General features: G+C 41.5%; 1 protein-coding gene across 1 annotated transcript; it reads right to left on the bottom strand.

The window, feature by feature from the left end:
• Positions 1 to 75: 75 nt before the first annotated feature.
• On the bottom strand, positions 76 to 27,922 carry ANKDD1B (ankyrin repeat and death domain containing 1B). The gene is made up of 14 exons (XM_010309702.2): positions 27,825 to 27,922; positions 25,697 to 25,795; positions 20,531 to 20,629; positions 20,336 to 20,440; positions 18,435 to 18,533; positions 16,684 to 16,782; positions 14,775 to 14,873; positions 13,820 to 13,918; positions 12,134 to 12,232; positions 8,288 to 8,386; positions 5,017 to 5,112; positions 1,274 to 1,472; positions 421 to 552; positions 76 to 154 (listed from the first exon to the last, which is right to left on the bottom strand). Exons 1-14 carry the CDS (start codon positions 27,888 to 27,890, stop codon positions 96 to 98), a joined length of 1,449 nt encoding a protein of 482 aa, XP_010308004.2. The 5' UTR covers positions 27,891 to 27,922; the 3' UTR covers positions 76 to 95.

The raw sequence follows: 27,922 nt of genomic DNA, 5'->3' as shown, positions 1-27,922 counted from the left end.
TTTTTATTATTATTTTTATATAATTTATATATAAAAATATATATATATAATTTATATATATATTTATATAAAACTGCCAGGTTTTATTAATGAACTCATGAAATGGCACATTTTCTGGAGTCCATGTCAGTGTCACTTGCAGCTCTGATCTTCTCTGTAAAGCAAGAAGAGAAAAAGCTTGCTTGACATGCTCTACTTTTTATAAGGGTCAGACTAATCTAACTGAAGGATGGCAAATCATATTTTAACCGTGTTTGCAGGACAAAGGAGGGAAGCAAAGTTTGCACATTTTTATCTTCCTTTAGAAATCTCAAGTCTCACTTAAACTCCCTTCCTCAAGCAACCTCACCCCCCGGCAAGGGCACATTCCCAGAAAGGAAGAGAGTGTCCTCCAGCTCTGTACACCACAACACAACTTACCAGCTAAAGGCTGAAATCCTGCTTCCACCAGATTTTCATACATATGCTTGACAGGGTTCTGATGAGCCAGCAATATGCCGTGTAACCAGATGAGCAACATCCTGTTTCCGTGTTCCTTATAACTTTTTTTCCCTATGCAATACACAAAGCATTTATCTGTTCTACGTGCTGGAAACTGTATTTTGTGCTTTTGCACTTCTAGAGTTCCAAGAGGTTTTAAAACATACTCTTTTACTCTTATTTGTTTTCTCACCTAGAAGCAAAATGAAGACTGAGACTTAAAAAGGTTAAAAAAGAAAAAAAAAGCAAAACAAAATTCTAGTTTTATACTAAGGCTACTGTAAAGGGGAGAAGCTAATGTATCTTAAAATTAATTTTTTCCTTTAATTTTTGCTCAACATGTGGAAATATACCCTGGATTAGTAGTAAACAAGTACAATGCATGCTATAGAAATATTGCTTTCCCAGCACTTGAGATGCCTGAAACCAGAAACTGCTGTTTCATGGCAGCTGTGAAGACAGAGTGCGAACAAGGTCTTCATGTGTCACGGGGCTCCCCAGGTCCTCACTTGCAGCATGACCTGCAAGACCCTTCCACACTGCTCGCTGCTGCTATTTTTGATTTCTAAAGATGAAGGTTCCTTCAGGCCAAGAGGGGGAACAGAAGTGGCCTGTACTTCTACAGCATCATTTCCCAGGAACCAGGGACAAGGCTTGTATCCACTCTTTTTCATAATTTAAATAAGAGCATTATGGCCAGTGCATATCTGTGATACTCACATAGTTTAAAAGCAACTCTGCCTTGTGTTTTTTATAGCTTATATATTATGTCTAGCCATTCAGATATTGTTACCTGTCCATTGTTCTTCAATAGCTTTAATTTGTTCATCTGTGAACTTCCAGAACAGGGCCAGTTTTTTCCATTCCTGGGGTTTTAGCTGGTTGTATGCTAGATTCCACAGGGATGAACGAATTTGCTTGGTCTGTGTACTATGATCTTGTTTGAAGGACAAGCTGAAATCTGACCTATCGTCACTATGAGCTAGATGTTCCTGAAAAAGAAAGCAGGTGATAAATTTTGTAATGAAGCTGGGAACCTTTGCATAGCAAGCAGTGAACACTGTGTCCTGTACAGCCGTGTGTAGCTACTGACAGGATTTGCTCAGTGCAGGTAAAGGAACTCTGGCTGGTAGAGCTCTTTGGAAGATGTCTGAGCATGGATGATGTTATTACTGTCTTAATAACAGAACAAAAATGAAGTCCCCCTGTGTCTACTGCTATATCTTACTAAGTTAAATGCAAAATAAACCACTTTCTCTGGCGCTTGATACACACTAGGAAGTAAGGGCAAGTACTACACCAGCACTGGTGTGCTCCTTGGCTCTGCTTCATATGTCACATTTTGAACACCACAGTTTCAACCACAGTTCTTCCTCTCCTCTTGCTTCTCGAAGTGCTAACCTCTCCCTGAGAAGAGGCTAGGCACCACTGGTGTGGCAGCTGCTCAAGTTGTTCCTGCCTGTGCCCTATCAGCTCAGCTTGGCTGAAGCGGGGACTACCAGGTCGTGTGGTGGCAGGACAAGCCATTGGGTTTAGCACGCAGAGCCTCGTTCAGCAAAGTGTCTAAGGACGAATAAGCACATGCACGTTGCACCTGGATCTAGTTTTATTGCCTGCATCTGCAAAACCAGATAGATACCAAAACCACAAGTATTTTACCCTCCAGATTAAAAGTGATGTTGCCACCATGTGAATGGCTCATCTGAAACAGGAGTGATGGGGTTGCTTCTTGTTTGGCACCTCTGCAAAACTCTTCTAGCAGTGATTTCAGCCCTAGCTGGGCAGCGCCCAGGGAAAAGCCTCACTACTAGTGTAGGTAGGCTCACATGACTTTGATATTTCATTTTGTTTACGTGCTAGTCCTGTTTCAAGTCAGTGTCTTAAGTGAAAAATGTCTTCAGGAAGTTGACACAAGATTACAAAGTAGATACTAAGCAAGAAAAGGAAATGGCAGCATTTGAAAAGTGCTGAGCATAAAATACTCCATTCCAGATTAAATTCCAAAAAATAAACCAGAGTTATTTCCTAACCTTATGAGGGTCTTGCAAGAAAAAAAAAATAATCTTAGTTCAATAAACAAGCATTGTCATGTATGTTTGATTCCATTTTTCTTGTGCAGACTTTATTTCATGCTTCCTGACACCACCTGGTGACATTTAGGACATTCTACAGGACAGCTTCAGGCTCTCCCCAGTTCAGTGTTTCTCTTCAGAGGTTTAAAAAAAACAAAACAAAACCCCAAAAACCCCTCACAAACAAACAAACATTTTTCTCCTCCCTTTGCAGCAGCACAGCTTCTCTTTGCTGCTAGTTGTGTGTCTAGGCAATAGCAGGGTGGGACAGTAACAGCAGCCCTCGAATCCCATCATTGACAGCCTGGGCATTGACAGGGAAAGGTTAGATAGAAGCAGTAAATATAAAAAGGGTAAATGGAGAAGACGACACTCTCACACACATTAGTATCATGTGCACATTCTCACAGTAACATGAAATTTCCTTTTGTAATTAACGCCTGGGCACAGATGATAAGTAAGCTCAATGTAACAAAAAGAGTTCTTAAAATAATGGTTCAAAATGCTTCCATTTCCTATATGGTAACACCACCGGAAGAACAGCATATTTCATAACTGTAAGATCTAAGCTGCTCCCAAAGGCTGTGCTCTTAGCTTCAGGTAATGGGATGCAAATACTTCTGTTTCTCTATCCCAACATTTGTGGAGCTCTTGCAGAAAACCATCTGCTTAAACATCTCCTCTTCTTCCTAGGCAATTCAGTAAACAGTGCCGAAAGGTTAGGAGCATTATGGGCTCACAGCTGTCAGACTTGTCATGCCTTCTCTGGCAACAGATGACTTCACTTCTAATTCCCCTTTAAGCCAAAAGAAACAATAACATACATGACAACTCCAGCTGAACTGATGCAGATAAATATGCACAACACAGGGAGTTCATGGAGGTGTTTTTCATGATAATTAATCTAGATCTGTGATTTACCAGCACAATGCCCTGCAACATTAAGTGTCAGGGGTTTGGACACTTAGGTCTGGAGTGGAATGGTATAAGACCGGCTAATTGATGTCCCTGCACTCAGGCAGGGTCAGTATGCTTATACTGCTCCAGGACGCACTTGGCAAACCTAGTAAAATAAACATTTCCCAGCAGGAATGAGAATGAAGTTATAGATTTGCATGGCAGCTCAGCAATGAAAGTGCGAGAGCTGACAATCAAATGAATTCATTTCACCCATCCTTTTGCCCTGGTTTGCTAGCTCTGGTGCTCACAGAATTACTTGCTCTACATAAATAGATTGTGTTAGCATCTTCCTTCTTGCAGGTTTTATGGTGGATGCTACAAGAGATGTCTTTTACTGCCTCACTAGGACCAGGTTACAAACAAACAGTGTATTTGAGAGATGGGGATTTTAAACTGTATTGTGTCAAAACCCAGCAAATTGAATCAATTCTCAGGGAGCCCACATAAACCTATGGCTCCAAACAAGAAAAACTGAGTAAGCCAATACAAGACTGATTTATGGAGCATTAATAGGCCCTAAAATGAACCTTCACCATCCTGTGAAATACCTCCCTTTCATCAAGTGTGTAGGTATAGCAGGTTCTTCATGGCTCATTGCTACAACTGTCATTGACTGAATAAACTTTCTCAGAACTAAATGGTCCCATTAAGACCCCGTGACATGAGATGTCTTGAATTTTTCAAGACCCATTTGGGCTGTGTCTGAGTTTCAAGGCACATCACTAGGCACATGGGCCTCACCAGCAGCCCAGCTCCAAATACTCCTTTGATTTTAAGTACTAAGCTTAGCTTTTCTTGTTCAGACACTTACCGCCTATAGAGTGTATACATATTCATGAGTGATGTGGGATAGTCAATGCAGGCCAAAATAATTGTCATATACATTTGAATACATCTGACTCTTACTCCTTTAGGGAGGGCCATCAGTAAGCAGCCTATGTTTAAATAGTAACTAGGGAAAAAAGGTAAGAAATTCAGACAATCTGAGGTCAATCTAACCCACATCCTTCACACTTATTGCCTGGTTCTTTTGCATTTCATTGATTGTGTTTTATAATTAACACACATAAAACAGAAGAGGGAGCTCCTGCCAAAGCAGCTAAGCCCTTAGTAGCAAAGGAGTGGCAGTCACCTGCACCCCTCCATTTTTTCAACCACAGATTTTGCTGTACCAAAGGACAGGGGGATCAATGTGGATTCAGGTCGTCCCAGTCCTGATGCTGATGGCACAGTTTGAATTTGGGTCAGAATCTCTCTCCACCCCTTCATCTCTGTGTGTAGGGCATGATGCAAGAAAACTATAAGATCTGTCTATAATTTTATAGCTAGTCAGGAATAAAACCTGGATGGAGTAGAGACCTTCCTGTTTCCAATTCTAACCTCAATTTATCAAGGCCAGTCTTGCGACCTGCCAAAAGGAACCACCTCAGGCAAAAGGCGCTTCAAGATCAGAATCGGCTTTTCCCTTATAGTTCTTTTCAGTGTAATGAAAGATATCTCTTACCTGTTTCGTGGCATAATACCTTTCTGCTTTAATGATCATATCTACAATGAGGGCGTGATTGCTCCTTGATGCTACAGCTAGTGCAGTTTTTCCATGCTGAAAGCAGAGATAGTGAATCAGAACATTCATAGAATCATAGAATGGTTTGGGTTGGAAGGGACCTCAAAGATCATCTAGTTCCAACCCCCCTGCCATGGGCAGGGACACCCTCCACTAGACCAGATTGCCCAAAGCCCCATCCAACCTGGCCTTGAACACCATGCCATGGTGAACAGTCCCTCTCCAGCTTTTCTGTAGACCCCCTTCAGGTACTGGAAGACTGCAATTAGGTGTCCCTGGAGCCTTCTCCATGCAGAACCACCCCAACTCTCTCAGCTCCAGCCCTTTGAGCATCTTCGTGGCCCTCCTCTGGACTCACTCCAACAGCTCCATGTCTCTCCTGTACTGGGGCCCCCAGAGCTGGACGCAGTACTCCAGGTGGGGTCTCACGAGAGTGGAGTAGAGGGGCAGGATCACCTCCCTCAACCTGCTGGTCACACTTCTTTTGATGCAGCCCCGGATGTGATTATCTCATATATATGAGGATAAGTATATCATAGAAGAAACACAGGAGCTTCATTTACAGAGCTCCATCCCTTTTTTTCAAGAAAATGTTTTACTACAATTTCATGGCTTCAGGGTAGCTACAATCAAAGTTCTATGCTTTGCATGAGCTGTGTGCCCTCAGCCCAAAGGTGGTCAATTTTTTCCTGCACTGAACTCCCTAAAGAGTTTCTGGTGAGGTACAGCTGCTTTCAGAAGCCTCCTGCACTGAGACTGCTGCATACTTCATACCATCTTGTGCGCTCCAGTCGCTGCTTCCAACTTGATGCAAGCCCAGGCACCTGCAGCCTGAAAACTACCTCAAATACAGTTCATTCCCATGTTATGGTTAAACTGGCATTTCAGATCGATAAGCTGGCAATGGCTCTCCAAATTTAAGGGCAAACCTGTGTCTTGTTTTGGACAGTAAGAGAAGCTGGCTCACAAAACGTAAAGAGGGTGTGGGAATGACTTTCTCATGACAACTGAAGTGAGCACAACTGAAGGTGGTATTTCATGGTTTACAGACAAAGGAATTAAAAGCCATTGCTTTAGTTATGGCTGCAGAGGGCTGCTCAGTCAACCTGAACCCATCTCCACTATCAGCACTTTGACGTAAAGGCATATCAGGGGCTCTACAGGGTTCTCTCTGCAATTGTCCATTTCTCTCTGCAATTGTGTTTTCAGCAGGTTTGCCCTGAGTGGAGCTGCCTCAGATTTAAATATTCAGGGTATTCTCCACATACCAAGTGCTAGGCATTCTAGAAAATTAGACCTAAAAGAAGCCAACTCTTTAATTAGAAGGTTAAGTAGTTAAATTATAAGGTGTTTCAACTCTCCAGCTATTATGAAGTTCTCCAATATATACTGTTTGAGTTCTAGCTCCTCACTCTGCTCAAGATCATTCTTTAGGAAAGCATCACACTGGAAGCCAAGGCATTTGCATTTCATAAAATTTTTATAGCATGGACATACTTTATATGTGAAGAGTCCAGAGACCACAAGAGCTGCTTGGGTCACATATCTGGAAAGATGCTCTGCATTTCACAAGGAGGTGGAGGGGTGGAAAAACGGGTGTTTCTGGCCTCCTGTGCTAGTGCAAATACTGCTGGCGTCCTGCGTGTACAGGTAGCACAGCAGTCCTGCACACAGGGACCACTGTCTGCACTATCAATCATCACAACCAACTACAATTATATCTGCAGATGGGAGGCAGGAAGGAAGAACTCCGGAGAAACCATTTCCTGAGCAACAGTTTGCAACTCATGCCAATGCATGACATGCATGGAGTCTTACTTCTGGGAGATGGAGGCCAGGAAAAATGTGCAATCGAAGCAGGATTCCCTTTTTGCTGCCTACTGTTCAGTAAGGACGGGAACATTTTTGGCATTTCAGCACCAATTCAGTTCAGAGGGCTGTACTTGCAAATGTTCTCAGCGGTGGCATGGCCTCAGGTCATCCAGCAAACAGGCAAGTGAAAAGCTACTCCAGGAAATAAAACCAATGCAGAAAGGTGACAGAATTTGTGCTGGCTCAGAGTCATATTCTCATAACATGCCCTGAACTCTGTCAACACTGCTGTAACACCAGGGCACTACTCAGCCCAATGGCTTGCAGGTGCTTAATGTCAAAGCAGGCAATAAGAAGTCATTTTCTGTGCCTGCCCTTGGAATACAAATAGGTAGAGACAATTTTCTACTGGCTAAGGTGCTGTCTAAAGCAGACAAGATTTCATTCTGGGTTAGCCCATATGAGAACTGCAGCTCCCTGGCTAGTGTAGGCATGATTCTGAATGGGAAGGCTTAACTGCAATGCAGCACGTTACCTCAGCCTCCCAAAACACATCAACTGTGTCATCCACACTCAGAGCCCCAAGCCTCATGTCAGGATAGGGAAAAAAGAGATGATCCTAGTCTGTAAAACATTAGTCCTCATCAAGATAGTTTTGTGCAGGAAAATTACTTCTTAAAATTACCAAAGAGCTAGATTTTGCTCACAATAAACATCAAATCTGTCAAGTGAGTCATACAAAAACTCAATACAGTGGTAACAGTATAAAAAGGGGAAGATCAATCTTGAAGTAATTTAGCAAAAATTTTAGGAACTGGATTTGGTACTCTGTCCTTTCAAAAGCACTTCTCCAGTTTCTTTGCTTTGGTACTTCTTCCAGCCATTGCCATTCTTGCCTCAGTCTTTCCAGGCTGCCCATCAGCAACAGGGTCAAAGCACCCACCTGAATGTATCTGGGATGGCTTCTCAGGGACACCACACCCATTTCCAGATGGCCCACAGTGCTAAAGGGCAAATGCACCATGACTGCACTTAGTGAAGCCGCCTATACCTGTGCCTCTCCTGGCAATGAATATGGCTGTGGGTACACAGTTACAACAGCCGCAGGCTGTTTTCCGCTCCATAAGCCTAGTCCTTTTTTCCATCAGAAATATCTGCCAGCAGGGTTTACCCTTCAAACTACAGAGCTTAGAAGTTTTACAGCTTTTCACTAAAACCATTTCAGATCTCTGCAAGCAGTAAGTACAGCAGTACTAAAAGAAGACTTCCTTTGTAACAACTAACAGCTTTACCTAGGAAAGACAACTGCCAACAAGTAGTTCCTGCATGTCTGGGAAGAAGGTTATAAAACACAAAATAAAATCACATAATCCTTGAATGGGTAAGGAATGCAATCTACCTTATCCACAGTCTTGAGATCGCAGCCTGCCTTCAGCAGCACTTCCACCAGCTCCACATTGCCAAGATCAGCTGCCAGATGTAGAGGGGTTTCCTGCCTCTGGAATTAATGACACCAAATAAATACAGTAAGTCAAACTCCCTCTTAGAAGCAGAGTGCTCACAATCTGAATCAAAAGAAGATTCACAAGAGACTGCCTTGGCTAGAGAACATTGAACAGAATGAAATCATTTCACTTTTGAGTGATCTAACTGCCAGTTTTGTTTCAGGCAAATAAGACAGTACCTGTGATCTCTGTAGGAAAACCAGGCAGGAGTTCCAGCTGGCTCAGGAAAAAGTTGCTGTCATGCCCCTCTAATGTACTACTGTAACCTAACAAGCTCGCTCTCTTCCTTCTTAAAACAAGGTGTTTTGGACAGAGAGCTTCATGCAACTGCCAACCCCCACCCATACCTCTCGAGTAACATTTTCCCTGCTGAAATTCATGCAAAGACAACTGAGCATCCATATTTTTCGTTAGTACATTGTGCCACAGTTCACAACAGGGTTTGTTAGCCAGACCTGCCACAAAATGGTGACATGTAGCAGAAATCTACCTGCTGCATAATGAGTTCAGTGAACCTTAAAACACACACGCACAAGAAAAAGGAGGGAAAAAAAAGCATTAAACAAAACTAAAGCATTAACAAGAAGTACAGCTAAAGGGGCATTGAGTTTCAGGTCTAATCTTTGGGTCTGAAATGAGGGTTGTGTAGTCTCCACACAGCTGCATGTACCCAAATAATAGCTATTTATTTATCTATCCTTCTACAGAATATATGAAATTCCAGACATCTATGGGTGTAATGCAGCAGCAAATAATATATGTTATTTGTGGAAGTCCTCCATATCTGGACATGTCCTTTAGCATGTTTCATGTGACACAGCATCCTTTTAAGTTGAAGGTTTTGTACCTATGCTTGTCTGTGTTGCAAGTCTACATTCTGTAGGTCTGGTTAGAAAACCAGCCTTTAGATCTTAACTTAAAGGTTGCAGAGTCAAACACCAAGACCTTACACGCCAAGAAACACCAGCCTCAGGGTTCCACATTAGTCTCTCCTCAGCTTTTTTGGGAATACACACTATAACCACATGACCTCATAAATTTCCCCCAACACCACATCCTACTTTGTTCTCTGCAGTAATTTAGAGATACGTATATAGCTATTGTATGTCACTTCAGACATGCTATAGACAAAGTGTAAAACATCTCTCAAGGATGTGTTCATGAAGTTTATGAAATTCTCTATGGTATGTGACAGAAGAGCTTATCATCATACTTGACTCCAGCCACAAACAACAGCCTCTGCCTCCCTCAGAAATGTGTATAAATTAATCTTTAGCAATAAAATTATCAATAGGAAGGGGCAAACTACAGATTTCTCAAAGACTAGCCCTTGTTAAGATCGTGAGGAGCATCCCCACCTGCCACAGGAGACCAGGGTGTTTCCCCAACAGGGAGCCACAATGCCCTATGTGGGACTGAACAGACCTGGTGGGACAGTGTCTCCACAGCTGGAAAGTTTCTTTGAAGTGCTGCAGCTCGCAGGCCAGTCTATACACAGTTGGTGCCTCAATGTCTGCCAAGTCCATTATGGCCAGGGTGCCAGTGTACAACATCCACAAGCTCTGTACAAACTTCTGCCACACAAACCAGAAGCACTGGATGTCATCAGAATCTTTGGAGGCCTGGTTGTTGGCCGGGTTGCTGTAGACCACCTCCACCACCATTAACTCCCTCAGACACTGGATACCTTCTTCTGTGGTAGTCTACTTGCCTTGCTGGTTTACAAGCCAGGAGGAGATACTTTGCCTTCACACTTGATAAGAGCCACCTCCAGAGGCCTGCAGGTGGCTGCCTGTCTTCTGATCCCTTTGTCAAACTCATAGTCCTTAGAGATGGACCGCAGCTGCTGGGTTTCCCTACCTTCCCAGCACTGGTGCAACTAGACAGCAGTGTGCTCACCTTGCTGATGGATGAGTACTTGCTACCTATCTCATAGGATGTTCAGAGATGGGGACTAGGTAGTTTTCATCTCTTTTGTCATTCCTGTCTCTTCCCTCTCCTGTCCTGCTGCAGGCCAGGCTGCCTCTTCTGACTCTTGCCCCTTCCACCCCTCAGCAGGAGCTGCTGCTTCTCTTACTAACCAAGTCAACATCCACTTCCACTATTTCTTCTTGAGTACAGGAGCAACTATTATACTTGAGGGCTGGGTCTCTGGTTAAGCCACTGAGTGACCTTTTCAATGTCTATATGGGTGGCTTCAGAGCAAGAGACCTCATCGGCCCTTTGTGTGCTCACTGATCAGGAGATCCTCTTTCTCTTTTGAGGGCACTGGATGGCAGCTCAGTAGGCATGGGCCAGGCCCCAACACAGTATTAGAAGTCACCATGTTCCATTGAGGCAGGCAAGGCTCCACTCTTTCAAAGGGTGTACTAATTACCTGGGACTACATGCCTGTTCAGCCATGAAATCCCAAGCTATTGGAGGCAATACAAGCCCCCAGGCACCTGCCCAACTCCTCCCACACACCCTGCCACCCGGATCGACTGCCTCCAGGCACATTCCTGTGTGACATTATGAATAAAAATCAAAATCAGGCTCATGACACACACTAGTATGAACAGTTTGATTACACAAGGATATTCAAGGAACTGAGAGGCTGTTACAAGAAGGTGGGAGAGACCTATCCTGGAGGAGAAGGAGGGGTAGGTGCCTTTCAGTCCATTCTCCACAAAGCATCTCGCCAAGGTGAAAAGGAGAAAGGTGTAATTGCTGATTTTCTCCATGAGATGGTTCTCTAAGTACCTGGATACCAGCAGCATACAGCCCAGAAATACCAGATTAGTCTCAAGGCCAGTGCTTTTATCATGGGTCTCCCAGGCAAAGCAAAACAAAGTGATACGAAACAAAAGTTGAAAAAGGTCATTAACAATTACAGGAGGTTTTGTACAGCAAAAAAGGGATCAAGCAAGCCAGCACCAAAGTAAATACATTGGCGTGCATCATATGGCCTTCCACAGAGAAGGGTATCCAATGCCTGAGGGGATTAGTGGTGGTGGTCTACAGCAAACTGGCCAACAACCAACCAGGCCTCTAAAGACCACCAGCACCAAGCAGAGGCCAGACAATGCCGGTGTCCCTGGGTGGGCTTGAACCACCAACCATTCAGTTAACAGCCGAATGCACTAGCCAATTCCACCACAGAGACCTGTGACCTCATCACATGGTGTGATGTTGGGTGGAGCATCAGCTCTGGTCATCTGCTTGGTTGTGTCACCTCCCAGCTCCCTGGACATCCCCAGTGTATTCACTGGAGGGTCAGAGTGTGAAACAGAGGCGGCCTCAGTGTTATGCAAACTCTGTTCAGCAACAGCTGAAACACTGGTGCCTCACCAGCGCTGGTTGTGGTCACAAAGCTAAAACACCACCACATGGCTGCTATGAAAAAAATCTAACTCCATCCCAGCCAAGTGACACTCTGCACTGGGTTTCCCTCTGAGATCAGTAACATTGAGACATTTCTGTCATTTATTACACATAAATTGTAACACTCGAACAATAAATTAATCCAAATATTTTCTGAGTAGATAGCATTTTGCTATCCTTATCTTGCGCAAGCAATACTAGCACAGCATGTACCAGTGACTAATACATATGCACACATGCAAAAAATAGAGAGGGAACTGCCTCTTCCTTCCTATTCCTTTGTACCCTAAGCTCATAAGGAAAAAAAATATTTCAAGCAAAATCCACATAATCTCCTCTTTACAAGTGAAGTTGTGTTAATTCCCAGTTTTTCTTACATGATTTAAGGAGTTTATATCATGATTGGCATCCAAGAGGCTTTTTACTACTGGTAGATGATTATTGATGACTGCTAAATGGAGAGGGGAATTCTTCTGCTGTGGAGGGAAAATAAAAAAACTATTAACTTGGGTATATTATTGTAAGTTCATGCAAACAAGAAGGAGGTTCCTATTAAAATCTGCCCCTTGCAAAGGTGAGATGCTCTAGCAGAGGTTCAAAACTGCACCCTGAGGTGTGGAGTTATGCCAGAGATGGCAACCTGCTCCTGCAACGCCTACAGCAGCAGGTAAACAAATACAGCTGAGAAACCTGGAAGTGTTGGAGTGTACAGGGTGCATACCGGTTTGTCACCACGTAGGAACATGCAAGGCACTCCTCTTATGTGTTCATACCTGGGATGTGCTGCTACCCTTGGCTGACAATAGACAGGTTAGGGTAATGTTTCTGTTCCCTCAGAAAAGTGCATTTGCCCTTAGTTCAATAGGCTGGAGACAGATTAGTTCTGTATTGGGTCTGTACTGGGTAAACAGATGTCAAAATCTACTTTCCAGGAATAAACTTGTCACATATAGCTGCTGGAAATATTCTTCATACTAAACTGACCTGCTGTCATATTTATAAAAAGCAAATTACAGCTATAAAGAAATTAAGGATTTTTTAGTTGAGTGATTATTCATGAAAGTAACTGGGGTGCAGGTCCAACGCCAGTCACAATCCATTAGATCAGCAAGATCACTTTGCATGTTGAACATGTGACTCATCAGTTTCTTGTTAAATACAGCTGAAAAATAATTCCATAGCAGTGCCATTCACTCGTGCCAGTTCATTAGTGTCTTTATAAACCACAGCCATTTCTTCAGGGCTACAGAAAAATAAAGCAAGCTCTTACACAATGCTGCACTGGAAATGTTTCCAAATCCTAGGTTAGAATTTTATGACTTGCTTCTACTACAGAAAGCTAATGAGAGCAAGCAGCACAACTGCTCGATCTTTAAAATAAATCATTTCAAGTAGATAATAAATTGTTCTTTCTTGATAAGATTATGTAACAGGCCAGTGATCATGGCAGATAAGTCAAGAAGCCCAGATTGTATTTACATCCTGTACTGTAGAAGTGGAAAATAATTCCCTATGCACAGGAAATTTCAGAGGTAACAACTGTAATATCTAAATTGAGACAAGATTTGAATATTAGGCCTACCTCATTCTTTTAAAACCCCAAAGAATGGTGGCATGCAGATTTTGAAGGCAGATGCTTTGAGTGCAGAGGGTGAAAGCACTGAAGTGTTTATTTACCTTTTATTTACCTTTATTCAAAATCAGTTACAGGTGTTAACTCTTTGCCCATGACAAGATGAAGTGGCACACAGGGATGTCTGCATTACTGCTGCTTAGTTCAAGCAGGGTACTTTGCTCATCTTCTCATAGTGCTCAGTCCTTGGCTTAGCCTGGCCACTTCTACACTGCACTGCACCAGTCTGTCCAGGCACTAAGTTTGTACAACATATTGCTAACCAACATCCATAAACCACATAATAATACGTAGATTTAAAAAAAAAAAAAAAAAAAAAAAAAAAAAAAGGAACTAGTCAGTCTTATTCAGCTGTCTGTATCTCCAAGGAAGGCCATAAAAGACAGGACACACAAAAAACAGTAGAACAATTATACTGATATACACTCACCTCAGGTTTAGGGACCAGGTCAATATTCTTATCAATAAGAAAAGTGACCAAGGATAGATGTCTATTCTGAATTGCAATCTGCAAAGCACTGCTTTTGTTCTGAAAGAAATGGTATGGACAGCAAAAACTTAAATTTTTGTTGCTGGAAAAACAGCACTAGAGAGTTATCAATACCAGATAATCTTTTATTTAAATTTGTGTTATTATCCACCCCCAAAAACCCCCACCCTTTGATAAAATGATATAAAATTAAGTGGATTAGCAGTTAGTGTCATGTGTTTTTGTAAATATGGAAGGAACTTCCCATTTTTTTCTATATGAGAACAAGCATGCTAAAACCACCAGTATTTGATAGACTTTTTCAATCTCCCTTAGGAAAGGGATAAATCAGCATTGTCAGCTACCCTGCACTGGGGACAATGACAAAGCTAACATGCGTCCCAGTCTGTTAGTTCAGTTTGACCTCTAACAAGCAAGTACAATCACATTGACAAACTTCTAAAAATAAATCAATAGAAAAATTTCATTTAGTAATTCTAAATCTGCTAAAACAAACAAGGTCTCAGCCCGCTGGAATCATAAACTTCTCACAGGCAGACAAGCCAAGGCCATTCAACAGATGTGTGCTGGACTGGAGTCCAGGAACCAGATGTGGTTAACAGGTTTGTCATCAGTCATATATGCTGCCAAAAAGAAGGATTTTCAATTATCCTAGTTAGTTACATTTCCTAGTCATATGTTTTACTATTGGACAGAGAGTAAATAAAAAAGCTCCACCACAGTATTCTGTGAAATAAATCTATGCTGTATTTCTTCCACATCACTGTTATTCTGTTAGCACTCTCTACATTCCCAATTCTATTTTTTTTTTACCATTTCATAAAAATAAGCAGAGCGAATATACCAGTCCAGAATGTCCCAGTACCAGTGTGCTGAAGGGATACTGTGTACATACTTGAGTTAAAATATTGATGTCACTCCCTGCTTCCAGTAAGAGTTCAGCACATTTTTCATGTCCTCCTTCAACAGACAAGTAAAATGGAGTTTCTCCATTCTAGACAAACAGAGAGAAAATGTCTGTCCCAACCCAGTTTAAGCCACATGATGATAAGGCTGTGACACAAAACGGGTTAGCTCTATCAGACCTGTCCAGCTCAATAGAAAAGGGAGATGGTCACAAGAGAACACAACCTGCATGCTCCTAAATTAATATTTAAATGAAATGGCAACTCACCAACACTTAAGTGACAGATGACATTTATGTGGACAGATGTACAGTAAGGTTTACAGTACAGATAAATAATAGATATTAATTGTGCTCTTTTCATTGAAGATTGTTAGCAACAGGCACAGAAACAAAGACGGTAGGTAGCAATTGCTGCCATTCAACACTAAGCAACACCTCTAGCATGCTAGCACATAAGTGCCAATTTCTGTTAGTCCAACACCATGGATTTCTGACGAATTCCCTACTCTAGTGGTAGTTACAAGGAGCACTTTCAGCAGGAATAATCCTGTTGCGTATTTATTTCAAATCTTCTCACCCAAAAAAAGTCTCCATGTCTCCACAGCAAGTCTCTGAAATAAGTTACGTTGCTGCACAATGATCTAATCCCTGCTTCTCAACTCCTAAAATGCACAAAGGTTTACTGAAAGTTGTTCTAATTTTTCAGCATTCACAGAAGCCTCAATAAATCCTGATTTTTCTTTGCTTAAACTCCTGCCACCATTATTCTGGTAAACTTAATATATTTTAGTGCTTTGCTCATGCTGGGAAAAGAGACACCTGTTTATCCAGAACATCTCCAGCTGGACAAGAAGGCCCACACCATTCACCATGGCAAGGCAGGGGCACAAGCAGTACAAGATTTGTGTGCAGAAGCAACGTTGTTAGACAAGGCTTGGAAACACAAGGGCTTCACATTTCAAAAGGGCTCATGTGCCTCAAAGCTTGCGAGCTGGAAATTACAGACAAGTTGGATAAGAGAGAAACCCTCGACCCATGTATCTGTTGCTGATTAAGGAAGAGGAGGGCCTTGGTTAAGAGTGGGTATCCCTTACTCATTTCGCCTGCAGGGCCAGCAGAACAGACTGTCAACCACATGGCAGGCTCCCACAATGGGCACAACGGCCCACTACAAAGTGAATTAACTTGCCCAGTTCGTTCCAGCTGGGCTGCAGAAGAAGCAGAAGACACAAGGAAAGCAGGAATGCTGAGTCGAGTAGTTAGTGTGCATTTTCCTCCTCCACCCCTACTTTAAGCCTTAAAATTAAGATCACGAGTGCATCAACTCAGGGCTACAACCTTCACAGCTAATATGCAATTTATGAATATGCTGGCTGAGCTCACCAACATTAACTCGGGGAAGAAAAAATGGGTAGGCAGTGTCTGCAGCCAACTCTGTGCAATCAGTTGAGATCAGATGAACAAGGTACAAATCTGAGACCTCTTTGCTGAGGTGCCTGTGATAGTATGTGCTGGGTATGCATATTGAACTAGCTCAATGAATAGCCTGAAAAGCACCAGAGACACTAAAAGGAATGGGATCACATGGCCAGAAATGCTGGAGGACAGGAAGCAAGGTGGAGGTTAGGCCTGCCTCTGTTTCCTTCTACCAGTAATGCAAGGGCATTCGAGGCAGAGGGGAGGCCACTGAGTGAGGAATAGAGGACAGAGGAAGAAGGAGTTAATGGAGATGAATTTACTGGAGGAGGGACAATGGATTAGGGTGCAAAAGTATTAGAAAAACAGCAGAACTAATGAAGTCTACTCAGTGCAACATTTATTCCTTTAAAATGTTATTTTTCAGCTGATTTTTTCAAATTTCTGACTTTATCTCTTTCAGTAATTTCTGTGTCCTTACCTGATTGAGGTCATTTATTTCCTCCCACTGTTGAAGCAGAATTTCTACAACTTTGCCGTGACCATTTTTGGCTGCTAGATGCAATGCTGTGTTTCCCTCCTGGAAATTAAAATGTCAAATAAGATATTTTAAAACCCAGAATAAAGTCAAAACATTAAGTAAAACCAACATACATACATTTAAACACAAAGCCTTTGGTCTTTCCATCTCTCTTTTACACAAAAGGGGAAGGAGGCAGATCCACACAGCATGTTCCATGATTCAGACCAATCTGAAAGGAACCTTTTCACATGCATGCAGATGTGACCTTTGTCTAGTTGGTTGTCTCATATTCTGAAAAATGCAGTGTTACCAAAAAGACCTAAAATTCTAACTCCTAAAGAATTAATCAGAAGATCAAATCCACTTGGGCACTGGTTCCTACAAGGATGCAGACATCAGTCCCCCAAAAGCACTGATTTAAAGACAAATGGCCAAAACCTAGGTAAGTGTATATAATCCTGTGCCAACATCACAATCTTCAATCCTCTTCACCATCAGTATAACTCCTGACTAGCTAATTAAGAAAAAAATAAAAAAGAACACACAAAACCAAAGAACAAGCTAGATGATTATCAGGAAGAGCAGCAGCTTTTGAGCTAGAAGACAATGCTGGCATAAGAACAAGTATAAATCTGGCTAGAAACAAACTGCAGCTAGAAATTTGGAGAAGGATTCTACCCCTTAGAGAAATGAGGGTCCAGAACAGCTTTTCAATCAGAGCACTCAGGAGGTGGAGGGGCAGAAAAATCAACTACATTTTAGGAAAAGGTATGTTTGTTAACTGATGGTTACAGTGCTTTTCCTTTCAGTGACCCATGAGATGAGTTGCTGTCCTGGCTTCTCACCTACTTACTCTTTAGGATCACAACATTTGCCTCCCATCATTGCTGCTTTACATGTCAGCCTGCTAGATATCTGGGACAACACTGTTGTTTAACTGCTGCTGATAAACTACTTAGCACATCAGAGCTCCAGGTTGTACTGCAGCTTTTAAAGTATCACCAAAACTAAAACCAAAACAAACAAAAACTTCCTAGGTGCTTGCTTAGATGGTTCTATAAATGCAGTATCTGACCATTTTCCAATTTTTAATGTATTTATCCGTGCAGTGTCTTGGATGCAGAGAAACATTGACAGGCTCATTCCACAAATAGTGAAGTAAGGAGTAAGGAAATCTAAGGGAAGACTTTGGAAGTTAGTTAGACACCTTAAAATGCAGTGTCAAAAGCAAACTCAATCAGATTGAAGTGTTTAGGCACTTCTGAAAAATACCTATGGGTGTTTATTTGCATCCTGAAGTATTTAAGCAACTTTGAAAAATTAGTCATGTGGGACTTAGCAGTGATGCACAGACAGCCAAGCAGAGCAAAAAACTGGGAAACATGATCTCCCAGTACAGAGGCTAGCACCTTATCGTCAGACTTTGCCACTTCTCGGAACAGACAGCATATGCCAGTCTTGCTTTACGTTAATTATTAATGCTTATGGAAAATTGTCCTGGCAATAAGACCAGAAGTTCCACTGTCATCCCTTAATTACTGAAGAATCATCATCCTTGCATATTTGTTGGTCCAATATATATCACTGCCAGCATCATGACATCTGCACAGCTTATTCGTACCACTTGGTTATGTAGTAACTACGCTGAAATGAAGTAATCTTTCACAAGCACATTTTTAGTTGTACTTTTGTGGAAAAGAAACCTCTACCTTATCTTTTTCAGAGGTAAACAGCTTCAGAGTAATCAAAGTGTTTATCATGTCAACATGGCCTTTTTCAGATGCCAGAAGAAATGGCTTTTTACCTTTCTAGGAAAAAAAATATGGAAAGAAACACAGTGTTATCGAAAGTAAAAATACTTTGCTTCCAGTTACTAGATATATGGCATGCATATGTGTATGTATGTTCTGCATAAAAATTTATATATCACGTGACTAAGTAAATTAACAAAAAAGTAGATTAATACAAGAAGAGTAAGAATTTAAAAAAAAGATGCAATATTTACTTAGTATAAAAAATCAGATTCTACATCTTGCATAATCTGAAGAAAATATTTTAAAACTGTTTGGAAATGGTAACAAAGTAGAAAATGTGCTCTAAATATTTAATTCTTAATTATTCTCACTATGAAACTATTTATCAAAAGAATTGTTTCATTAAAAGTCTGAGGATGCTCAGAAACAGGCAGTAAAGAAGTTGCAAGATTTATTTCCATGGCATAGCACATTCAATCTGAATTCTACAAACACAGACCAGAACAACCATATCTCAGAAGTTTCATCCAGGACTTGAATTTAGTGCTGTATATTGTGGGCAGCTTTTTTGGAGGTGGTTAAACTAACAAAAACTTTTCCAACTGTTTACAACTCAACTGCAGAAAGTTATCTTGACATAAAACCGTACCACTGGTCAGACAGGGAGGCTGTCTAACCAACTAGTGGTCTATATTAAATGTCTAAGAAAAAAAATGCAAGCAACTAATAGATAATTATGAAATAATCTCAACATAAAGAACATTCTTCTTCACCTTTCCCTTCCCAAGGCTTAAAACACAAAGGTTTGTTTTGTTAAATTAAGCCTGTTTTGTCAGCCTTGTCACATGTAGAAAGGATTCTGAATTTTGCACTATTGGGTCAATACAATTCGAGACTCAGAAAAAAGGATAGGGGAGCTTTGTTCTTTTGGTGACAGATCCTACAAGACTAGATTTTTCTCATGAAAAGATAAAACATCCTACTTAGCTAAATAAGCCTTCAAAGCAAGATCCTAACATTGTGGGAAGGAAAAATAAGAACACAGCAAACCTGATGAGGACAACACCCTGGCACTGTTGAAGAGTTGGTGCACTGTTGAAGAGGATAGCTGCACATAGTTTTATGTTCTACATTTGCGAAATATGCCTGTGTTGGCCATAACTGGCAAGTTTTGGTAAGGGCAGGGGGCTGCAGAAGTGAGCAGTGTGGGAGGAGGTCAGAGACTGACTGCCCTGTGCTGGTCACAGCTATTTTCAGCTGGCTCCACCATGGACAAAACTGACCCACCATGTGTCAGCACTCAACCCTTCAGAGAAGCATGTGATACCTCTATGGAAACATATTTAAGAAAAAGTGGTCACTGCTTCGGGGAGGATGCACAAGGGGAGGTAACAGGAGGACACATGAGAGGAGGCAAGGCAGGAGACACAGGAGGAGGTACACCCTACGGGTGACTGCAGCCTGTGAAGAACCCTTGCTGGAGCAGACGGAAAGAGTAAGAAACAAAGAGCAGGAAAAAAAAAAAGGAAACCACTGACTGACTGACCCCAGCCTCCTCTGCCTGCCATCACCTCATCCATGGGACTGAGCATCATGTGCAGCAAAAGCAGGGGGAGCAGGGGAGGAGAGGTGTCTGGAGTTCAGTTGAGTCAGGCAAAGAGAAAGGAAAGGTGTTTTCCCTAAGTGCTTGTCTGGCTCTTTGTCTTACTTGTTTCTCAATACCCAAATCAGTAATTAGAAGTTTATATAACTGGCAATAAATTAAACTTAACTGAAATTCCCCAAGTCAAGATTGTTTTGCCCACAACAGATGCCTCATGACATAAAAGAAATAAACAGAAAGAAACATACTGTACCCCATCAGGCTTGTTCAAGTCATTCAGGTGAAGATCTTGGAGAAAATAATCAACTATTTTAACGCTGTTGTTCTGAGCTGCAAAGTGCAGTACATTCATTCCTTCCTGAAAAAAACATAAGCAACTTTGTAAGAACAAGGGTTTTTTTCCAACATAAACAGGTTTAGAGTTGGTAAAAATTTGTCATCAACAAACCTCATTCTTAGCCTTTTGATCAGCGCCAGCTTTGACTAATTTTCGCATTATATCCAGATTTCCAGTCCAAGCTGCAAGATGAATCACTGTCAGGCCATGCTTCAAATAAAACAATAAAGGCAGAAATTACCATCAAAATACCTCAAGTCAAATTCTTTAAATCTTTTTGATTAATTCAGTGTATGAGTGGGTTCAGCTCTGCAGGCTCTTAGAAAATCAGTATTAACACCTGGCAGTGTGAGTGGGATTCATCTCACTTAATTTAAGCTAGATGTCATGCATCAAGGCCTAGCTAAATGTTCAGGCTACCCCTCTTCTTGACAGAATGTCTAGCATCGCCAGAGAAGGACTGATCCCATTTTAAGATGGGGGGGGGGAATTAAATACTACCTGGAAATATTTCAATCTCCCCAGAAACGATGTAGATAGATAGCACTGGGTGCAGAGGATGACATTTCAGGTGATGATATGTAATGACTATATTTCCATGAGTCACCATGATTCTCCAGTTAGCCCTCTTTTTAAGGTTCTCTTTTCTTCTCTCAAATTCTCTAAAAAGTTATTCTCTTACAGGAAAAAAACTTCTGTTGTTAGCTTCTTAGAGCCAAAAGGAATAGAGATATGGAACTTCCAGTCCGTGTTTCCCCTCTTGGCCACAGATCTCTCTACCTATTCCACATCTCTCTCTCAATTTCTGTGTACTGTGTCCAGGTGGAACATGACAAATTATGGCTCATTATGCTAAGTCCTGTGTAAACACAAGACATTCATACTCCACCATAAAAGCACCCAAAGAGATGGAGTCAGAGCAACCTAAAGGAAGCAAGAGGGATCAAGAGACTTCCTTAACAGTTATAAACCTTCCCCAGTTTCTCCTCTGTAAATGAGGAAAAAATAGCTTGATTTCCATCTCTAATAGAGAACAGGAGCAGGTTTTGTGCATGTTGGTTGGTGCACTTTGGACAGCAGGATGCTTGCTGTTACAGAGACTTCAGGACAGTACTCACAAACTACTCACTGAATAACAAAACAGTTCAGGCTGACAGAGACCTCTGGAGGTCACACTTCTACGGCCTCCTGCTCAAAGGCAGTCCCATTCGATCAGGTTGCTCAGGACTCTCTCCTGTCAAGTTTTGAATGCGCTAAAGATTGAGACTCCACAGACTCTCTGGAAAATCTGTTCTAGTGTTTGACCACTCTGACAGTGATTTTTTGTTTTCTCCTTGTACCTAATAGGGACCTCCTGTATTGCAATTTTTGTCCATTGTTCCTTGTCCTATCACTGCCCCTCTGAGAAGAGCCTGTCTCTGTCTTCTCTATGTTGTCCCCTTACGTATCTGTAGACAGCCATAAGGTCTCACCCTTACCATTCTCCTTCCAAGGCTGAGCAGACCCAGCTCTCAGCATATCTTCATACACCATGTGCCCCAGTCCTAATCATCCTAGGGGCTCTGCACTGGACTCGCTCCAGCTTATCAATGTCTTTCCTGGACTGGGGAGCCCCAAACTGGGCACAGCAAGCAGAAATTGCAGTGGAAAACAGTGGAGGGCAATATGGAACTTGCATCTGGTGCACAGGCTAAAAGAATATAGCTGGGCTTGGGCAAAATTTACAACTGTGGCTCAAATGCTGCCCTGAAAAACATTCCTAACTGTGACCAAGGAGAAAAAGTTACTAAACCTGATAGCCTTATGCAATGAGAAGACTAGCCTGGTGGATGAGTGGAGAGAAGTGAATGTTTATCTCAATTTTCATAGCAGTTTTGACACTGTCCGTCATGACATCCTTGCAGACAAACTGATGAAGTGCAGGCATAGATAGATATACCAAGGTGTGCTAAAAGCCAGCTACACTGCCAGGTCCAATGTCTTCTGATCAGCAGCACAAAGTCCAGCTGGAGACCAGTCACTAGCAATGCATGCTAGGCATTGGTCATTAATTACCTGAATGATGGGGCAGAGTGTACCCACAGCAAATTTATAGCCAACATTAAATTGGGAGGAGTGGCTGATGGACCAGATTGGTGTGCTGCCATCCAGAAGGACCTTGATAGGCTGGAGAAATGGGCTGACAGGAACCTCATGAAATTCAAAAAGGGGAAATGCAAAGTCCTGTACCTGGGGAGGAGCATCCCCAGGCACCAGTACTGACTGGGGGCCAACTGCCTGGAAAGCAGCTCAGCAAGGAAGGACTTGGGGCTCCTGGTGGACACTAAGTTGAACATGAGCCAGCAATGTGCCATTGAAGCACACAAGGCAAATGGCATCCTGGGCTGCATTAGGAAAAGTACTGCCACCTAGTCAAGGGGGGTGATCCTTCCCCTCTACTCACTGGTGAGACACACCTGGAGTACTGTGTCCAGTGCTGGCCTTCCCAGTATAGGAGAGACGTGGACATACAGCACAGAGTCCAGCAAAGAAAGAGCCACAAAGATGATTAAGGGACATCTGACATATGAGGAGAGGTTGAGAGACCTGAGACTGTTTAGCCAAAGAAGGCTGAGATGGATCTTAGCGTTGTGTATAAATATGTGATGAAAGAGAGTAAAAAAGATGCAGCCAGACTCTTGTCTGTAAAAAAGATGCAGCCACACTCAGTAGTGTCCAGTGATAGGGAAAGAGGTAATGGGCACAAATTGAAGTCCAGGAAGATTGTCTTAAACATAAGAAAAACCTTTTTTACTCTAAGGATGGTCTAACACTGAAATCAATTGCCCAGAGAGGTTATGGAGTCTGCATCCTTGGAGATAATCAAAGCCCAACTGCACATAGCTCTGCGCAACCCGCTCTTCATGACTGTGCTCTGAGGAGGAGGCTGGACAAGGTCATCTCCAGAGGTTCCCATCTTAGCCACTCTGTGTGATTCTGTGCATGGGCTGTTTGATAGGGAGGAGTCTGGGAAGAGAAAAGGAGGCACAAGGGTAGCAAAAAAGGTGGGTTCAGGAAAAGAAAAAATAATGTTAAAAATACAAATAAGGTATAAAACCAGTTGGAGAACAAAAAAGGGAAGGATCCCATGATGTCCACAATCTTGTGATTGTGGATTCCTGCTGACAGTGGTGAAGGTGACCTGAAGACCCAAGCTCCTCCCCAACACAGGAAGGGACTACCTTGGACTCTTCTGCTGGCCTCTCCATCAGGGCCATGTCTGCAAGAGTTGGGATGGTAGGGTAGATAAGAAGAGATAAACTTTTACCTTGATGTTGTGTGCAAAAGGACAAGAAACAGAATTGCAGCTTAGCAGTATAAGATTTCTTTGCAGTAATGTAATTGTGTATCAATGTTAATACTGATAATAAGCAATAGAATTGTAACTCAATCACTGCAACCTGGAGTGATATAATTGTGAATTAATACTACTAATAATAGTGGTATGTTTATTAGCCAATTAATATATTCTTGGTTTCTTAGAGATGTGCTCCTTAATCAATAAACATCTTAACTATCTCCACGAGTTATGACAAGTGTCCAATCTAAATGTGGGAGTACCACATATCTGCTGCTAAGAACATTATTGGGTGTTTTTAATCAGCTTACTTTTTGTACTAAGAAATGTTAAGAATGCTTAAGACCCTACATTTATTATACAAAAAGTATGTCAGAAACTGAAATGGAGTAAGAAATAAAGTCATAGTATCTTCATTCTACTTGTTATCTATTGCAAGATCAAACTGAATGCCAAAGAGTACATGAATCACTGTCAAATACATTATGTAATGTCATAATATTTAAGCTCTGTAAGCTAATTATGATGGAGTGTTTCCAATGGTCTTTCAACAAAGATGGTTAACAACATCTAAGAATTACAGACAGCTAATAATTAAAAGGTAATCCTTAATGAGAATGAGATTCTGAGTGTTTAATAGAACCCAAACATAGGGGGAGGGCCTATATTTCCAACCTGGCTTCAATTCACCCTATCAAGGCAATTAAAGGACCAATAAAAATGTTTTGAGTCACCTTATTGCCTGAACAAATCTGGGAGATAGCCACTGAAAAACAATTTGCCATAAAGAACAATTTACAATAGATATAAAATAAAATTACATTAACACTGTACCCAGTAGTAGTCTGTAAAAGATCCAGGGATCCATTTCTTAACTGTTGCTATAGAGAGCGCTACTACTCAAAGAAAACTGTCTACTTAGCATTTATATCATAGCCTATTAATTCTAGAGTACTTCATTCAGGCAACGTCTTTCAGCTTGCACAACAGTGCAAGATTTGCTTAGTAGCTCATAGGATCCGGAAAGACAGCCGTATTTCTTCAAAGCAGTATGTGAGGTATTCACTGACAGGGCAGGTTGGGAGACCATTTCAGAGCAACTCAAGCAGCACTAGTGAGGAGATGGTTACCTGCACTGTAAGAACATGCTTAAGCCAGGAGCTGCTGGTAACTGGAACTGACAGGTCTCTCTCGTCTTATTTTCATTCGAATACAATGTGAAAACAAAGCAGCTTTCTCCCTCCACCCTCCACAACCTGGAATTTGTCTTACTTACAACTGAAACACTGCCACATACAGTGGATAAGGAGAAAGAAGCAAACGGGGAAAAAAAGATAAATTAATCATCTCTTTTCGTTATTCGGTTCACTGGAAAACTCCTAGTTTGAATAGCCTGTTCATTAATATACCATACATTGAGTTTAAATATCTGAATCAAATCTTGCACTGTGGATCACCATCTGGCCCAACCAAAGCAGCCACACACTGCTAAACTCCTAATGTCTTGAAGGGTGCAGAGTAGCTGACAGTTTTGCATTAAGCATTTTGCATTTACTCACATAAAAATGGAGGCAAAGAACACAAGGAGTTACTTTCTGAGGTCCTAGCAATCCCCAGAGCTCATTTTTACTTTTAGTGATTGCTTTTGTATAAAGTGGCCAATGATTAATACAAAACTACCACAGACAGCATATTTGCACAGGTTAGCTTCAACCACCCTTGCGCTCACTCAGGTATTCAACATAGCCAAAGCTCTGGACAAGGTGTTTTTCCTCTAACAATATTTTTTCATATAAGTGTGTGCAGTCTTAAGAGAAACTGAACCATTTACAGGAAGCACTTAACTTTGTAAAATGAGGAGCATAAGGCAAATATCTACTTTTACTTTCCCCCTAAGAGGTTCCTAAACTGTGTTAATCAAAACATGTAAATCAGCTTACCTGATCCACCATATCAAGTCTAGCTTTGTGATGGAGAAGAAAATCCACCACCGATATATGGCTTCTCGCAACAGCAAAATGGAATGCGGTGCGCTTCAGCTGAAATAAGCAAAGCTTTGGTTGTCAGGTCCGTAATACAGTTCTTTTCCTTGTGCAGGTGATCAGGATTTCTGAATTCTCTGATACATATGCATATTTCTCCTTCAACAGCCACACTTGGTCTTTATCTGCACTTTTCTTCCCTTGGATAGAATTTTGGTGTTGATCTTAAAGATTTCTTGTAGAACCAGAATGATTTAGTTACTCTGTGTTGCATGATGCCTTCACTGAAATGTCAAAGTGGGATTAATTGTATACTGCCTCGAGGAGATGCATACAGTACAGGAAGCATCCATGTTTACTATTTTATTATATGGTTTGATTTGAAAAGCTGAGGACTAGATCTACACAATTAGATTTGCTTTTGGTATCCTCCTTGCTTTTGACTGTATCTCTGCAATGCATGATGAGATCCCTCCCTCCCTCACTCAATATTAGTCATCTTCCCAGACTGAATCATTATCAATGTAAATGAAAGCTTCCACCTTGCAAACAGTGAGTAATTTTACACAGGTGAATAGGCTTAATGCTTAACAGGAACACTTGATTAATTTTTCATTAAAGTAATTAATGGTGTGAATTTAAAAGGGATTGGTTAAATTGAATTAAACTTTAGTAGAGAGAGTTTTGCTTCCAGTTGAAGTGAACATAACTGGATTTAACATAATTCACTGCAAGTTTCCATACAAGGATATGTAAGTGATTTAACCAATTAACTTTAAATCAGTTTGGATTTGTTCTCGTATGCTTCTCTGCAGTCAGCTGACTTATCCATGTATAAGTTTAAATTTACAGCTATGTGTATTAAAAGGATAAAAAAGGTAGGATTTATGATGTGAATTTATGCCAGAAAAAGCCTCTTGCACAGAAACAGTTCTATCAGCAAAACTCACCTTTTGGCACCCTTACTTATTTGGCTTGGGAGCACAGGGGCAGGAATAATCAACATGAGCAAAATAATGTTTTTGCCAGTATAAGCTATGTCCCACTAGGAGAATCAATCAATGCACAACACCCACGTAGCTATGCTAGTAAAGCTATTATAGGTCTGATTTAAGATGACAGAGTAAAGATTCAAACTACTGGACTGGAAAATTATTTAGTTTAGTTTCCTGAATTCTGGAAGGCAATAACGAAGCAAGAACTATTTTTAAAGTGACTTTTTAGAGTACTATGTAATTGATGAGAACACTTCCATTGTTCAAGAGAAGTTTACTCAAAAGACATTTTTGTCTCCCTCTCTTTTTCACAAACAAACCAGGGAATGCACTTGTACTATCTCCTCAATTCTCCAGTGAGGGAAAAATGCCCATGGGCATGGGAAACAAGTTTTTTCAGAACCCATGATTAAGTAACATTGGATATTCATGGGTAGATGATTTGTACATAGTCACTGAGGGCAAACTGTTCTCCACAACTCCCAGATAAATATCACAACCGCTCCATTGCTGTTGAACTACCTCTCATGTGAAACACAGCGCTATATTTTGTTACTGTGAAGTATACATCCTCAGATTTTAGGCCTAGAGTGGATGTCAGCATAAGAAATGCATTTGTATCTATCTAGGGCAAATCTGAACTCTGATCTCAGCCTGGAGCCAGAGGATGTGGTAGAATGCTCCCGTGGTTCCATACAAGCCAAACAGTAGCACTTCACACTTGAAATTTGTTAACGCTAGCAGCATAAATTCATTCTCAAAACGACTGTGAGGTGAAGCTCTCCTGCTTTGAAAGATGGGAAACTCGAGAAATTAGCCACTCAAGAACACAGAGTAAACATCAGAGCAGGGACCACAATTCAGAAGCCCTTAGTTCCCAATGTGATGCACAGACTAATAGCCAAATGCAAAGAGCTGTGAGTTATGCTGCACAAATCCTACTGTCTGTAGTGGACACATGAAATGTTTCTTACTGAGGTCTTAGAAGGGACTCCTGCAGCCTCACTACCTTGCAGTTGACAGGGATTCCACCACACAACCCCAAGGAGTCACATTTCAGATCAGCAATCTGTTAGATGCTTCATACTCACAGTATCTACAGCATTTATATTAACATTCTTTTTCAACAGCTTTTCCATGGTTTCCAAATTGTTCATTTTAGCAGCATACTGAAATTCTCTCTCATCTG

The sequence above is a fragment of the Balearica regulorum genome, chromosome Z, assembly GCF_011004875.1.
Source record: "Balearica regulorum gibbericeps isolate bBalReg1 chromosome Z, bBalReg1.pri, whole genome shotgun sequence".
NCBI classification, from domain to species: domain Eukaryota; kingdom Metazoa; phylum Chordata; class Aves; order Gruiformes; family Gruidae; genus Balearica; species Balearica regulorum.
Note: the sequence above shows the minus strand (reverse complement) of the source record. Positions and strands in the feature narration are given on the sequence as shown.

Coding starts and splice junctions, on each gene's coding strand:
- ANKDD1B (XM_010309702.2), bottom strand. CDS start 27,890: ATGAACAATTTGGAAACCATGGAAAAGCTGTTGAAAAAGAATGTTAAT. Junction 16,783..18,434: donor TTACCTCTGAAAAAGATAAG/GTAGAGGTTTCT, acceptor TTTAATTTCCAG/GAGGGAAACACAGCATTGCA. Junction 12,233..13,819: donor ACCTGGTCCCTAAACCTGAG/GTGAGTGTATAT, acceptor TTCCCTCCACAG/CAGAAGAATTCCCCTCTCCA.